The sequence below is a fragment of the Glycine soja genome, chromosome 1 (genome assembly GCF_004193775.1).
Source record: "Glycine soja cultivar W05 chromosome 1, ASM419377v2, whole genome shotgun sequence".
In the NCBI taxonomy this organism is placed as follows: Eukaryota; Viridiplantae; Streptophyta; class Magnoliopsida; order Fabales; family Fabaceae; genus Glycine; species Glycine soja.
This window is the reverse complement of record NC_041002.1, coordinates 49,527,848-49,541,495: the sequence shown is the minus strand read 5'-3', so window position 1 is coordinate 49,541,495 and position 13,648 is coordinate 49,527,848. Positions and strand designations below refer to the sequence as shown.

The 13,648-nt window shown below is 33.3% G+C and overlaps 2 protein-coding genes and 1 long non-coding RNA gene across 3 annotated transcripts; 1 reads left to right on the top strand and 2 right to left on the bottom strand.

Annotated features, from left to right (window-relative positions):
- Positions 1 to 584: 584 nt before the first annotated feature.
- Positions 585 to 2,591, bottom strand: LOC114418657. The gene is made up of 3 exons (XM_028384121.1): positions 2,136 to 2,591; positions 1,824 to 2,026; positions 585 to 1,203 (listed from the first exon to the last, which is right to left on the bottom strand). Exons 1-3 carry the CDS (start codon positions 2,256 to 2,258, stop codon positions 954 to 956), a joined length of 576 nt encoding a protein of 191 aa, XP_028239922.1. The 5' UTR covers positions 2,259 to 2,591; the 3' UTR covers positions 585 to 953.
- Positions 2,592 to 2,933: 342 nt separating this feature from the next.
- On the top strand, positions 2,934 to 3,995 carry LOC114418667. Its single transcript, XR_003668078.1, has 2 exons — positions 2,934 to 3,092; positions 3,383 to 3,995. It is a non-coding gene; the product is annotated as an uncharacterized LOC114418667 (long non-coding RNA).
- Positions 3,996 to 4,985: 990 nt separating this feature from the next.
- Positions 4,986 to 12,739, bottom strand: LOC114418651 (long-chain-alcohol oxidase FAO4A-like). Its single transcript, XM_028384108.1, has 3 exons — positions 12,348 to 12,739; positions 11,186 to 11,455; positions 4,986 to 6,970 (listed from the first exon to the last, which is right to left on the bottom strand). Exons 1-3 carry the CDS (start codon positions 12,666 to 12,668, stop codon positions 5,132 to 5,134), a joined length of 2,430 nt encoding a protein of 809 aa, XP_028239909.1. The 5' UTR covers positions 12,669 to 12,739; the 3' UTR covers positions 4,986 to 5,131.
- Between the last annotated feature and the right edge of the window lie 909 nt (positions 12,740 to 13,648).

Sequence of the window (13,648 nt, the reverse complement as noted above, 5' to 3'; positions counted from 1 at the left end):
TGGAATGGGGTGCTGATGGATGACCCACATCCTGTCATGGATTTTTCTCATTTTACTGCCACGAGTTCAGTAAATCACCGTTTCTCTAAAAGTGTATTGTTAAAATAGTCTTTACAATTAAGGAAATTATAAACAAGTTTTTGAAAGTGTATCTCATTAGTCACAATAATCTATTTTTTTTTAAAAATATAACTAAGTAATATTAACATATGTTATGGGACTAAAATCACAGTAAATGATTAAATATAGAAACTTAGATAAAACTAATAGAAATTTTAAGGGTTTATTTGACTTTTTGATTTTGTTTTCAGAAACTAATGTAACATCGTAATTCACTTTTAGATATAAACTAGTGATTTAATACTCATAATCTGAAATCATATTAAATTGCTATATAATCAACATGCTCCCCGATAGCATCTTATACTAAGCGGCCAGGAGAGTGCTAAACTTCTCTTTATTCCTAGAGCTTCCACCTATGGTTTGTGAGAAGTGTGATTTTTTAAAGCTGGCAATCGTTAGGCTGTGATGAATTCCGTAGAATTGTTTAGAATTAAATAAAACAATGGCTGCAACTCGTAGAATTGTTTAAAAATTAAATAACACTATTTCTGCAACTGAGCAGTTGAGAACTATGAGTACAAAATAAAATACAAAACAATTATTGATTATGCGGGTGGATCCAAAATGAGTTCCTATATGAGGCAGTTACTACCTCGGAGAGAATGTGTACAAAAGAAAATGTCTCTTACGTATAATGTAAGTAGAAAAAAATAGTTATTCCTCAGCACATTATGACAAAACAGATTGTATTGTAGGCTTGAATCTTTCCCTATGCCAACTTGTGAGGCCTCTTTTAGGAGTAGTTGATGTTATAGCTTTCTTGATTTGCATCAAAACTCCCACTCTGCATTCTACTTTATGATTTCAATGTATAAAATTATTCTTTAATCTCAAGTGTCACCCCGTTCCGTTTGTGCGTGTATTTTGTTACCCTGATCTGCTTCTTCATTGGTCTTCATTGTTAACAAAGCTGAACCCATTAACGATTCTACTGAAACTAGGATCAATATGGCTGAACCAACGTAAATCCCTCCTTTGACAAGGTAGCACTCACCATTCAACCACCCTTCCCCATAGGCCTGCCTTCTGCTCATGCTTGTGGCAACGATTAATAAAATAACTGCAATTCCAAAGCTTAGCCTGCCAAACATGACCAATACCAATGTTAGACCTACATTTAGTAATGTTCCAAAATCCAAAGGCAAAACTATAATAATCCCAACATTTTTCTTTGGGTGATCCTGACAATGTGCCATTAACCATATTCTTAAGGGACAAGGTAATCTGTTAATCATGTCACCCCATATTGGGGTAATCTCTGTTATGATATTTGAAGAACAGACCAGCTGTCTATGACTATGTTAATTCCTCATTTCCACCCCTCCCCTACTTTTCTAGCTATGCAGTCTCCGTCCTAAAAATGATTCAAACTTGCCAACCTGTGGCCAATAATGGCAAACCACATGGCACACAGTTTCTGAAAATGATAGACTTGATTTAATTGCCAAAATCAATACAAACCTGAAGAAAGAAAATTCGGGTTTAACAACTAGATTGGATGGTGGTCTGTCCACTTTCTATGATGTGGTTACAAAAATCAAACTTGTTTTTAGAGCAAATATGTCAATTCCATTGGGTAAATGATGACAATGTAGAAGCCAATAAGTAAGCAAGCAAACTGTTCTGTTTCCTTAATCTGGGATTGTTGAATGTGATGTGCTAACAACTAACAACAGATATGCAAAAGATTGTTAACTTACCAAGAGATCAAAAGCAGAATCCTGGCAACGAAAGGGATCTCACACTTTGCGTTTCTTTTCCCTCCTGAACAATAAGTCTTGAATAATATAGAATTCCCAACAATTTGGGACAAAACCAAACAAACCAAAGATGCAATACCCAATCCAAATGCTGGACTTGATGGTAAATGACATAGTTTCCCATTCCATCTGAGATCCCCCTTCTACAAAACAAACAAAGCATCATAATTCAGAAAAAAAAGAAGCAAAAATCTCCTAACTGCAAAAGTCTTAATAAATTCAAGTGTAGACAAGCAACAACACATTATACACCTTGTTCCTCTTAGTCTCGGAGGCTATGCACAAGGTGAAGGAAACTAAGCCAAGAGAGTGGGAGACAACGATGAAGAAGATTAATGTGAATGTGAGTTTGCATTTAGGAGGACTTTCCATCATGATGGGGTGGTTGTTTCTGTGAAGACACCAGAGAAGAGAGAAAAGGGAAGGAATAACTCTTGGAAGCTACTCAAATAGAAACATGACTTGGTGCCTTGTTTGAGTTCCTTCCTTTGTAGTAGTAGTAGTTGAGACTTCCTTCCCAATATGTCTATCATTGTTTTGAAGGAGATACCATTCCTAACTGCATGTATCCTGAATTGGGAAAAACCAGCTAAACCTTTTCCATTTGTTTTTAGCTGGTCAACCGCTTGCTGAAATGGCAATAGAGATAGACACCGAAAATTGCACAAAATATTATTATTATATACTGTAACATGTACACAACAACAATTATCTGTCTAGAATGGTCAATTTTCACAATGGTGATGCTAAGGACTAACAAGGAGGTTTCCTATTTTTCTCTACTTTATCTATATTAAAATATTAATAATTAGTAAATGTATATAATTGCCCTCAAAATGAAGTACTATATAATTACATGCCACTTTTGTAGATAGGCTTCTCTTCTCTTCTAGTCTTCTATTTCTATCGGTTTATGCGGTGAAGGTTCTCTTTATGCCACTTCTCAAGACAAAAGAAAAGTCTATATTCCCACCACGTTTAAACCCAAATGACAGATAGAAGTCTCTTATCTCTTTGAGGTGTTATGTGGGGCCACATTGACATGAATTGGAAAACTAATTAAAAATTAAAACCAAGGTGCCAAAGTTGTTACCTTTGCTAATTGTAATTGGCATTGATTACCCTCTTCTGATTTTGAGGCTCTTTCTTTGACGTTTCCTCAAATATTCACTCTTTTAAAGGCCCAGATTCGATTCCTGTGAAGACATCGTGAGTTCCATTTCAATTTGACTTGGATTTGTTTAATTGTTGAAACCCTATTCCCAATTTAAAGTGCGTGTGGATTCGCAGCGTTAAAAATTATAGCTTTCTTCGCTTTTGAGACTTGCATTTAAAATTTCAATAAACCTTGCAAATGGGTTCTGGAGGAATATTAATTTATGCCTTTTCTTTCCTTCCATGTTAATCTGGGTCACGCTGTGCTTTTCTTCCTCCTGCACCTTCCCAGAAAGAAAGAAAACGAACTCAAAAATGTTTTTCTTGTTTGATGACGATTGCAGGGGTATCAAGTTATCAAATGGTGCTACTTAGATTCTAATTTGTGAGAGTCTTAATCAAGTTTCAATGGTACTGGCCCCTCACGAATCTCCAATCCTATCCTATCATTCACCAAAAAACAGATAGGATTACTTTTTCTGAGTGCTGCCTAGTTAGGATTGCTTACCTTATTTGTTTATTGAAATTTGAAGGTAAAAAAAAAAAAAAGTAGTTCCACATTGCAACTGGTTGGTAATTAACGAACTTTTTTATTTTTTATTTTCTTCAAACTTTGCAAAATGGCTGAGGTTGGAGATTATATATTTGCATTGTAGAGTGTCTTTAAACATTTTGTTGAGGTTTTGTGGGTTTAGCTGTTACCACATTAAAGAATATCTTATCCTAGTTAGCTGCTGATATCCCTTCACATGAACATTTGTTTGGGAACTTTGCCTTGTTTGATCTGAAGTGCTTTCATGATACCATTTCCTTTTTTAATAAAATGTCTGGCACAATGCCAGATATCCATGAAAGATAATTGGAGAATCAGACTTCATGTAAACCAAATGACAATGTTGTGTAAAGACAACAATATTACTAACTAGTCTAAGAGGGGAGGAATATTGTTGTGCATTATCCGTTTAATGTTGAGTCAGCTGATATGATGTTTGCTTTCTTTTGATAGTGATTCTGTTATTTTGTGAAAGAGATGCTATTGAGAATATGTGATGTTGTCACTTTATGATGAGAATAGGAGCCTGACTATCATGCCTCTCTACTTTTTCTGGCTGTTGTTGGTTCTGTGCTGCAATAATTCAGCGTTGCTTTTAGGTCTGACTGGATATGCATGAAAAATAAGTATTGATCTGAAGGCTCTTTCCTAGATTTTGAGGACTGTAGGATAAAATTTTTGGAAAAAAGATTATATATCTTGATGACGACAGCTTCTAGCTTCCTGCCAGTGTCTGCAGATTATGAGTAATTCTTGCTTACTCCAGTTATATTACCCTTCAAAACCTAAATTTTATTTTGAAGTTATGATGGCAAAGATTCAATTTCTAAAACACTGCTCATATTTTCACTTGCTCATGGTATTGTTTGTAGAGTTTGTAAATTTCATGCAGGTTAAAGTGGGCAGTCTTGGAAAGGATTTGCTTTCTCTGTAAATAGATGATAAAAGTTGATTTCATATTTTTAACAAGCTTTAAACCAAAGCAATAGGCTTTGCTATAAATTAATGATATGATGGACCAGGTTGTTATTAGTGTCAGAGAAAATTCTTGATGCCCCTTTTGTGCATGTTACATTGTTATCTGATAAGTAGGAGTCAAAAATATAATTAGTGTTATATGAGGACATGATGAAGATCGTTTGGATCACCTTTCCATTCATGGGGAGGAAGTACTAGCTGTACTTAAGGTGAGTGTTAAAGCCTTATAGGTTTCAACCAGAATACAGCAATGGCCATGGAAAAGACTGGAATGTTGTTACTGAGTTATAGAACTGCTCTTCTAAAAGGATGTGACTCCTCTAAAGTGTGGAGTGCACTTTACCGGATAAAATACATAATAGCCATTGATTTAAAAACCAGCAGTTGAGATTATAAGAAAATATATGCACAAAATATAAAATAAACCATGAAGTTGTTAAAATTTCAACCATTGCTTTTCTCACCAAACAATTATTATTTGAACAAAGTTTTCTGCCCAATGCCATGAATATTCAGTACCATTGGAGCAACAGAAGCAGCAAAAGATTTTATTTTATTTTTCTCATTTAGTTCTTTTCCTTCTAAGTACTTCAACAACAGATTGTGCTGTGCAATAAGCAATAGCTTGAACAGTAACCATTGGATTCACACCCAATGCTGTTGGGAAGACACTTGTATCTGCCACATAAAGGCCCTCCACTTCCCATGTCTCCCCTGTCTGATTCACCGCTGATTGCTTTGGATTAGAACCCATCCGGCAACTCCCCATTTGATGTGCCGAGCACAATGGTGTTGTAAGGTCTGTCAATGACCTTGAACTTTCCTCTTTAACAAATTTCTCAAACTCATGATATCTTACCTGCTTTACATTTAAGGTCCTTCCCTTATTATGATGTGTCCCAATTTCTTCAGCACCAGCTGCTGCCAGAATTCTCAGCACCTTCTCAATTCCTTTCTTTAAATTCTCTTCATCTACACCTGCCGGCTTATAACTGATACGATCTGGGGCTTTTACAGTCCCTGATCCTTGATCCCTTGCCAGTGCAAATATATGAGCTGTTCTTGAAAACTTTCGCATTCGGTCTCTTATATCGATTCCAGAAGTCCATGGTGTGACAATTGAGAACATACCAGGATGCAATGAAGGTGTTTGGATCACTGCACCATATCCAGATTGTTCAAACTCTGCAACAACAGTTGACATTGCTGTCATTATCCCTCCTTCATAGCTCTTCTTATATGCCTCTGGCCACACCTCAGATTCAGGTGCATCTGGGAAGTATCCCCAAGCCATCGCCACTGGATGAAGATGCAAGTTCCTCCCTATGTTCTGATTCCTCAAGCCACTTTTTTTAAGCAATGCTGGAGTACTCAGTGCTCCACATGCTACAATTGTGACCTTGGACTCCACCACACAAATGTCTTTAGTCCCTTTATATTCAAATTCAAAAGCCACTCCACGCGCAATCTTTCTATCCCTCCCTTCCTTTTTCTTGTGCAAGACTTTTATTGCCTCACAACCTGGAAGAATTGCTCCATTGCCAGATTTCACCAAGTCCACTAACCATGTTTCTGAGGTACCCTTCTTCCTCCCATCCTTACAACCCATGCAACACCAGCCACAGTAGTGATCTGCCGCAGAATTCCTAGGAATGTTACTAACAGGATACCCCATTTCTTGACACCCTTTTCTTAGTATTGCATTGTTGAATCCTTCATCTTCAATCTCAGATTGAACTTCCATCTTCTCACAAACAGCATTCAAGGCTTCTCTATACAGTTCACTCTCAAACAGCTCTAGACCATGTTTATCACTCCACTCCTTGCACACATGCTGAGGGGTTTTAATGCACGCAGACCAGTTGATTGCTGACCCTCCACCAACAGTGGATCCTGATAGAATGAACACACCCATATCATCACTTGCAACCAGACCACCATTGAGGTACATTTGATCCATGGTTGGTCCTTCAAGAAGAGAAAGATTGTTCCTAGCAGAATAACCTCCTTTCTCCAACACCAACACTTTGTAACCAGCTTTTGCAAGAACACCAGCTATCACTCCACCTCCTGAGCCAGAACCAACCACCACTGCATCACATTGTATCACCAAAGAAGGAGATGATAAGTTTGCAGCAGCTTTATGCTTCTGACGGATGACCGATACAGGGAATCCGAGTCGTTTTAGAGCATCTGCAGTGATGTCTCGTGGGTAATTGAGATGGACTAGACCTTTGTAAAGTGGTCCTATCACCTCTTCAGCATCTTCATCTTCCTTATCCTCTTGTCCTCCTTTAGATGTTCCATCTAAAAAGTGGCTCTTCAACCGAGCTTTGAATTCTGGATCAGGTCCGCAGTATCCAATTGCTTTCCATGCAACGTTGTCTTCTGATTCATCTATCTGAAAGTATGTGTCATCTCATAATGAGTACAAGGTTCCAAGCAACCAGAAAATCTTACAAAGTTGAGTCATAAAATTGTACAAGAAATTGAAACTAAGGAGTGCTTTAAATATATATTGATACAAAAATGTTTTCATGTTGTGCTGGGGAGTATTAATTTAAGTGTAGAAATCATACCCTATAACACTATTACAGATTGTTTGAAATGGGTTGAATCGTTAGGAGGAATTATTTGGGTCAGAAGCCCAAAAGAAATGCTTTGAACATAAACCCTTTGCCACCCCCCCACCCCTCCTCCTGAACACACTCACTCCCACGCAAGCATTTGGAGTACTGAACATATTGGATTGACAAATTTTGGGCCAATCTCGGGATCTATTCTTTGTCTTGTCTTGTTAACAAAAGTAGATAAAGATTGGTGCGTTATGGAAAAGAGTTCCTTATAGAAAAGAAAACTAGGTCCAATTTTCACAATCGAAAGAAGAGGCATGTTGAACTAATAAGTGTTGTTACGGGTTTTGCTCATAGAATTAAAGCCTTTTCGTCTCTGGTAGCAGAAACACTAGCTCTCAGAGAAGTTACAGTCCTGACACCAAACTGCAAAATTCGTGTACTGTACAATTTCTCCTTAAATTTATGTGGATGACTTCTGTAAATTTCTGCATCATGTTTGGGATATTCAAATTACTAAGGCAAAATATTGACAAAAATATATTTTTTAAGAGTCAGAATCTAATTATGAATCCATTGAAACATTTAGGAGAAATATAATAAAATGAGAATATTACTGGGAAAAGAATAATGATTTATTGGTTAACAGATATTTTAAGGTAAACTAGAAGACCCAAAGGGACATACTATGATATATTTCCTCCATTTCATATTAATTGTTGTTGTCTTGTTTTAGATTTATCAAGAGAAACTAACAAATAAATGAAAGAAAATATTAATTTTACAAAATTAACACTATCACTATTAATTTATTTTTAATTTTTATTGTCCTTATCATTAATGTTATAAAATATATAAATAAAAAAGAATAATTAATGTTACATTAAGAAAACTAAATAATAAATATTTTGAGATCAATTTTTTTATATGATAATTATTTTAGATCGAAAAGTTCATAATCACTTATTCCTAAACCCTAAAGTTCATAATCACTTATTCCTATTCACCTTATTTCTCTCATTTCTACTTTTATCCATTTAATTTCTCACTCATTTCTCTCCTTCTGATAAAAAAAAAAACACCCAATGATTAATTTGGCTGGACTGTTGTGTTCCCTACCCAGGTAGGGTAAAATGGGAGTGAGTTTAATGCAATTGGACTATCATAACTACCATGCCCTAAGGTTTGGGATCCAAATCTTAGTTAAATTTGGTACCAGTTTGATGTGGGACAATGAAGTGTTAATTGTTATTAATGTGAGATCCCCACGTCCAGCTCTCCAACCTTCCTCTCCTCTCCTAGTACACATCAGTCACTTCCAAGGATGCTGCTATTCCCTTCTTCTGAGTTTTATTTTATGTGACGATTATTACTATTATTTTGGGTGTTGGAATGGACATATATCTAGTCACTACTTTACTTAATTTAAGACAATAAAAAAGCCTTTACTTGATCTATATCATTAGTGTAATAGTTTGAAAAAAATAAAAATCCTACAAACTTAAGTTTTCTTTGAAAATATAAGATTGATTGGGTTGTTAAAAAAATGAAAGAAAATTACTGATTTAATCCCTCTGTTAACAAAAATTATCTAACTAACAATATAATTAACATTTGCCCATAAAAATAAAGTTTTCTTCAATAAAATTCTAATAATAAAACCCCATAATTCTTAATTATTTGTTTATATAATTTCCCACGGGCATGGATTCGTGTATGTGTAATGTACTAATGTGTGCGTGTTCTTTTTTAATTCATTTGTATGTAAGCGTGTGCCTAACGTCAGCTAGGAATCAAATTTTAAGCAAAATGCAAAAGTAAAAATAACATCTTTCAAAGGTCGAATAATTAAATGCCGTGAATGAAATTTTTTATTTATAAAAAGTATTTAAAAAATATATCATCAAGAATTTTTTTTATCAGCAAAAAAACACAATTTGACGTTTTGAATGAGTGACCTATAATTTAATAATCGAAAATAAGCAATATAAATATTATTTTCAATAAACAGCTCTTCTATTATAATTTTTTAAGTAACTTATATTTTTAAAAGCAAATATCTTAATATTATTATAATAAAGATATTTCAAAGTGTAAAGCTCCAATATTAATTTTACTTGGTTTCCCTTCCCCGTTAGCTAGGTAGGCCACCATTGGCCTAAAGTTTAAGGACTAGATAGATGAACCCGTGATTTGGTGGAAAATCTGTCACGTGCAATTTGGTGAATTAAGAACCCTTTGATGTAACACAAAACGCTGTTACAAATGGATAGATTGATAGGATCGTCACCTCACCAACCTTCTCCAACTAAATGCAATGGATTATCACATTCAAGTTTCAACTACTCCTACTTTTAACTTGCACCATAACAACACATTTTCGATTTTGTTCGACACAAAGTCAAACCGGAAACATTAATATTGTTAGCTCTCATGCAATTCCAAAGAAGGTAAATTTTAAATAATATCATTTAATTGTTCATGATATTATGTCTAATAAGAACAATATACAAATAATCTCAATTTTTCTCATATGTAACCCAAAAAATAATCTTAAAAGTAAAATTTTATAAAGATCAGAATAAGGAAGAGAAAATAACATGTATTATCAATTAAGAAATAATACCATTTTTAAAATTTTTTTTTATCAAAGTATTGTCATTTCTTAAAATATCTTCAAGGCAAACATGGCCAGAAGTGAAAATGGGCAAAAACCAAAGATAATTATAAAAGTTGGTGACAGTATCATAGTATTTGGAAGGCAGTTGGCCACACCAGCCTTGTAAAATGGTCCAAACATGCATATACTTCTACCGATATATATATACATAAAATGTTGGCCAAAATATTATAATTATGCCATTAATATATTTTGTTTTTATCATACATGCTTATATGTGTACCTATGCTGGCTATGCAAGGCATTGAGAGAATGAAATAAGACATCTCACTAAAAATATTAAGTTAATAGTATGTACTTAATAGGTTTAAATTTCATTTATTTCTTTAGAGTGAAGTAACTATAAAGTTATTGTCCCTATTTTTTCACTCTAAAGATCTGAAGAGTATTTACCCACCTTCAAATATTTAATATGGAAAAGTATGAAGTGAACGGGAAAGAACAAATATTTAATCTGAAGTACCTGGGCATGTTTATGAAAAAATATGAAGAGAACTTTGTAGAAAGTATTAGGACTTGTTTTACTAAATTAGTAAAGTTTATTTCTAAAATTACTAAATAAGTTTCATTTTAAAAAATACTAATTATTGATAGGAGGGTACTTTATAAGTATGACTTCTATGTCTGTATTAGTTAACGATTACCCGAAATTACTGTCATAAACTATTTGCTTAAAACAAAAAAAAGTCGTACTCATAAAGTGTGGCTTATTTCATAGTAATAATTTTTTCAAAAACTATACTAATTTAATAATTTTAAAACTAAATTATATTGCTAAAAACCAAGTATTTATTAAAATTTAAAATCACAGAAAGATACATTAGGTGCCGCCCATTTATATATGGACCCAAATGAATAAAAATAATTAATTCACCTTTATAAACTAGTTAGTATGTTACTATTAGAGAAATGGCAATAATAAGAAAGCAAGCAACTGAAAGCACTTTCTTTTAAATAGAAAAAAAAATGGGACCGGGAGACAAAGCAGCGGAAGACATTAAATGCTTTATATGTGTCAATTAAGGCATGGTGTGCTCCAGGTTGGTAGAGTTAAAAAATGAGGAATGTTAGTTTTATACACATTTTTCGATACTTAGTTTTGTTAAGGTTAAAATTTATTAAAAAAAATATAAAATTAAGAGAGAATTATAAGAATACATGGTTAGTTTGAGTGAAACTAGTTAAGTTTGAATTTCTTAAACAAAATCTTAAGTTCATATTTTGTGGGAGGAAAAAATATGGTGTTTTTTTTTTAAAAAATGTTTAATATTTATTATGATTTTTAATAAATTTTAACTAAGATTAAAAAAAAATGCTACTAGCTAAACATTTCATTTTTGAAAAAAATGAGGGAGCTTAATACCTGAGTAAAGAAGATTAGGAGAGTGAGAAGTTTGATGGTCCTGAAGAGCATTCTAAAGTGACGAAGGTAACTGAGAGACCATGAACGCATAATCTGTTGGCGTTTCTGAAGTGGCAAATCAGGATAGGTGTGGATGAAGGGGAATTGGGTAGAGAAGCATCCCATGCCACAGAAAATTAATGTCCCAAACCACGTAGACAACAGCCATAACACAAACTTCAGTAACCCTGTCAAGGGGTGCTTCAATTTCTCACTTATCATGCACCCAAACTGCACATCATCACAAAGCAACCAAAACATTTTATATAAATATGAGTAATATCTATGTTTAGAAAAATATATAGCTAAAAGCTACTTAACGATAACATTAGATTAAATCGAATTAATTAGCTATCAAAAAATATAATAACTTGAAATATGTGATGTTTCAAATTAAATTCTTTCTCCTAGTTTTTTTTTTCCTAGAAATTTTGTAAATGTATGTTTTAAAATGGCATATCGTAATAACTAGAATTTAAGTTATACTCTGCCATACTGCAGTAGCATTTGTGATGCCATAATGTATTAAAGCTAGTTATAACTGCAGTTGCAAAATATGATTTAAAATAACATAAAATATAATAGAAAAAAGTGATTTAGAGAGAAAATAAACTGTCATTATTAATGCATTTTACATTAAACAATTCATCAAAAAATATATGCATAAAAATGGAGAAATATACTATATCATTATATATTTCAAAATGGCATATCATAATAACTAGAATATAAATTCGAGTCTGCCATTCTCCTGAATTCGTGATGTTTGACATAACACATGTATTGAAGTTATAACTGCAGTTGCAAATTATGAACCGGAAAACATAAAAAAAAAACCTGGAGAAAAAATAAACTCATCATCAATGATTTTCCATTAAGAAATACAAAAAAATTATATGCATGGAAAACGGAGAAATATAATGCAAAATTATCATTATCTATATATCATTTTTGCAGGATATTTCTCCATTCTTTTGAGTGCCTGTGTGTGTGTGTGTATATATATATATATATATATATATATATATATTGTGAGAGAGAGAGAGAGAGATTAGGGCTTTAGGATATATGATATAGAAAATTTAAGGGAAAAAGAAGAGAATTTGTAGGTAGCTAGCCGTACACGTTCAGGTGTTCCGGTCATGGAAGCTGAAATCTGATAGAATTTAGTGACAGATTCATCGGAAGTGTCAACAAAGTGGTCGACAGAAGGTAAGATAGTGTCACAGAGAGCATAGAGAGATTTCATTTGCCTTGGAGAGAGAGTGTTGGTGAGAGGTTGTAATTTTTTCTCTCTCTCTCCATTGCTTAGAAGAAGTCTCTGTGTGTCAATGCTACCAAGCTCAACCACAGTGTGATCTTTTTTCCCATCCATTCCCAACCCCAACCTAAAGCTACCCTTTCTAGAGCTACTACCATTTCTTCCTATAGTTCTGTCCTCCATATGCTAATTAAGTTTTTCTTAACTTTGTTTCAAAATATATCAAAGCTAGACCACAGGTTTATGCACACTGTGGTTTCCAAACCTTTGGAGTTTATATATATAACACCCGTTTGAGAGACTGCCACCCCAACCGTTTTTCTTAAAGGAAAGGAAGAAAATCAAACACATAATTAATGAGTATTTTTCCTCCCACGGAACGATTCCTAAAGGTACACATTTGAAATTTTGCTAAATTTTTTAGATGGAATAATATAATAGGTAAAAATATATAGCAAGAAGAATAGTGATTTCCATTCCTTCCAAGAAACAAAAACCACTACGTACTGCTTTTATATAGTTCAAAGATCATATTGATCAAAATTATAGTTTGATGACTAAAATAAAATTTCATTCAAAGTACACCGTCTGAAAAACATTTTATCCTAATATATAAATATTTTTTCCTATCATTCTTGAAAGTAATTAATTCTTTTTGACACATGGTCAGATAAGGAAAAATTTGAACCTCTTAGAGCTGTTTGGATTATCTGATAGGATGGAGAAAGAGAAAATAATTTTAAAAATGACAGGTCTAGTTTCACTCAAATTTTTTTATTTCTTTTCTCATTTCTTCTCTATTTCTCTTTCATCAAACATTTTTATTTCTCACTATTTTTAGTCATCATTTTATTTTCATTCATCTTAATTATTTTTCTCATCTTTACCAAACAAATCATTAGTATTGTAAAAGACCAGTTTATTTTACCAGCTATACTCAATCCTTGTTGGTTATATATAAATACCTGCATCATGTTTTATTTTTAAAAAAATGATCATTGGAGAAGATAATATGAAAAAAACAGGGAATTAATTGTTTTTCTCTACTTCCATGACCTCTTCAACTAGTTGTTCTCCATTCTTTCTTTTTTCTTCTTTCTCTCTCCTTTCTCCTCTCTCATCTCTCTCTCTTATGTACTAAAAAATAGTTGAAGTATGGATTG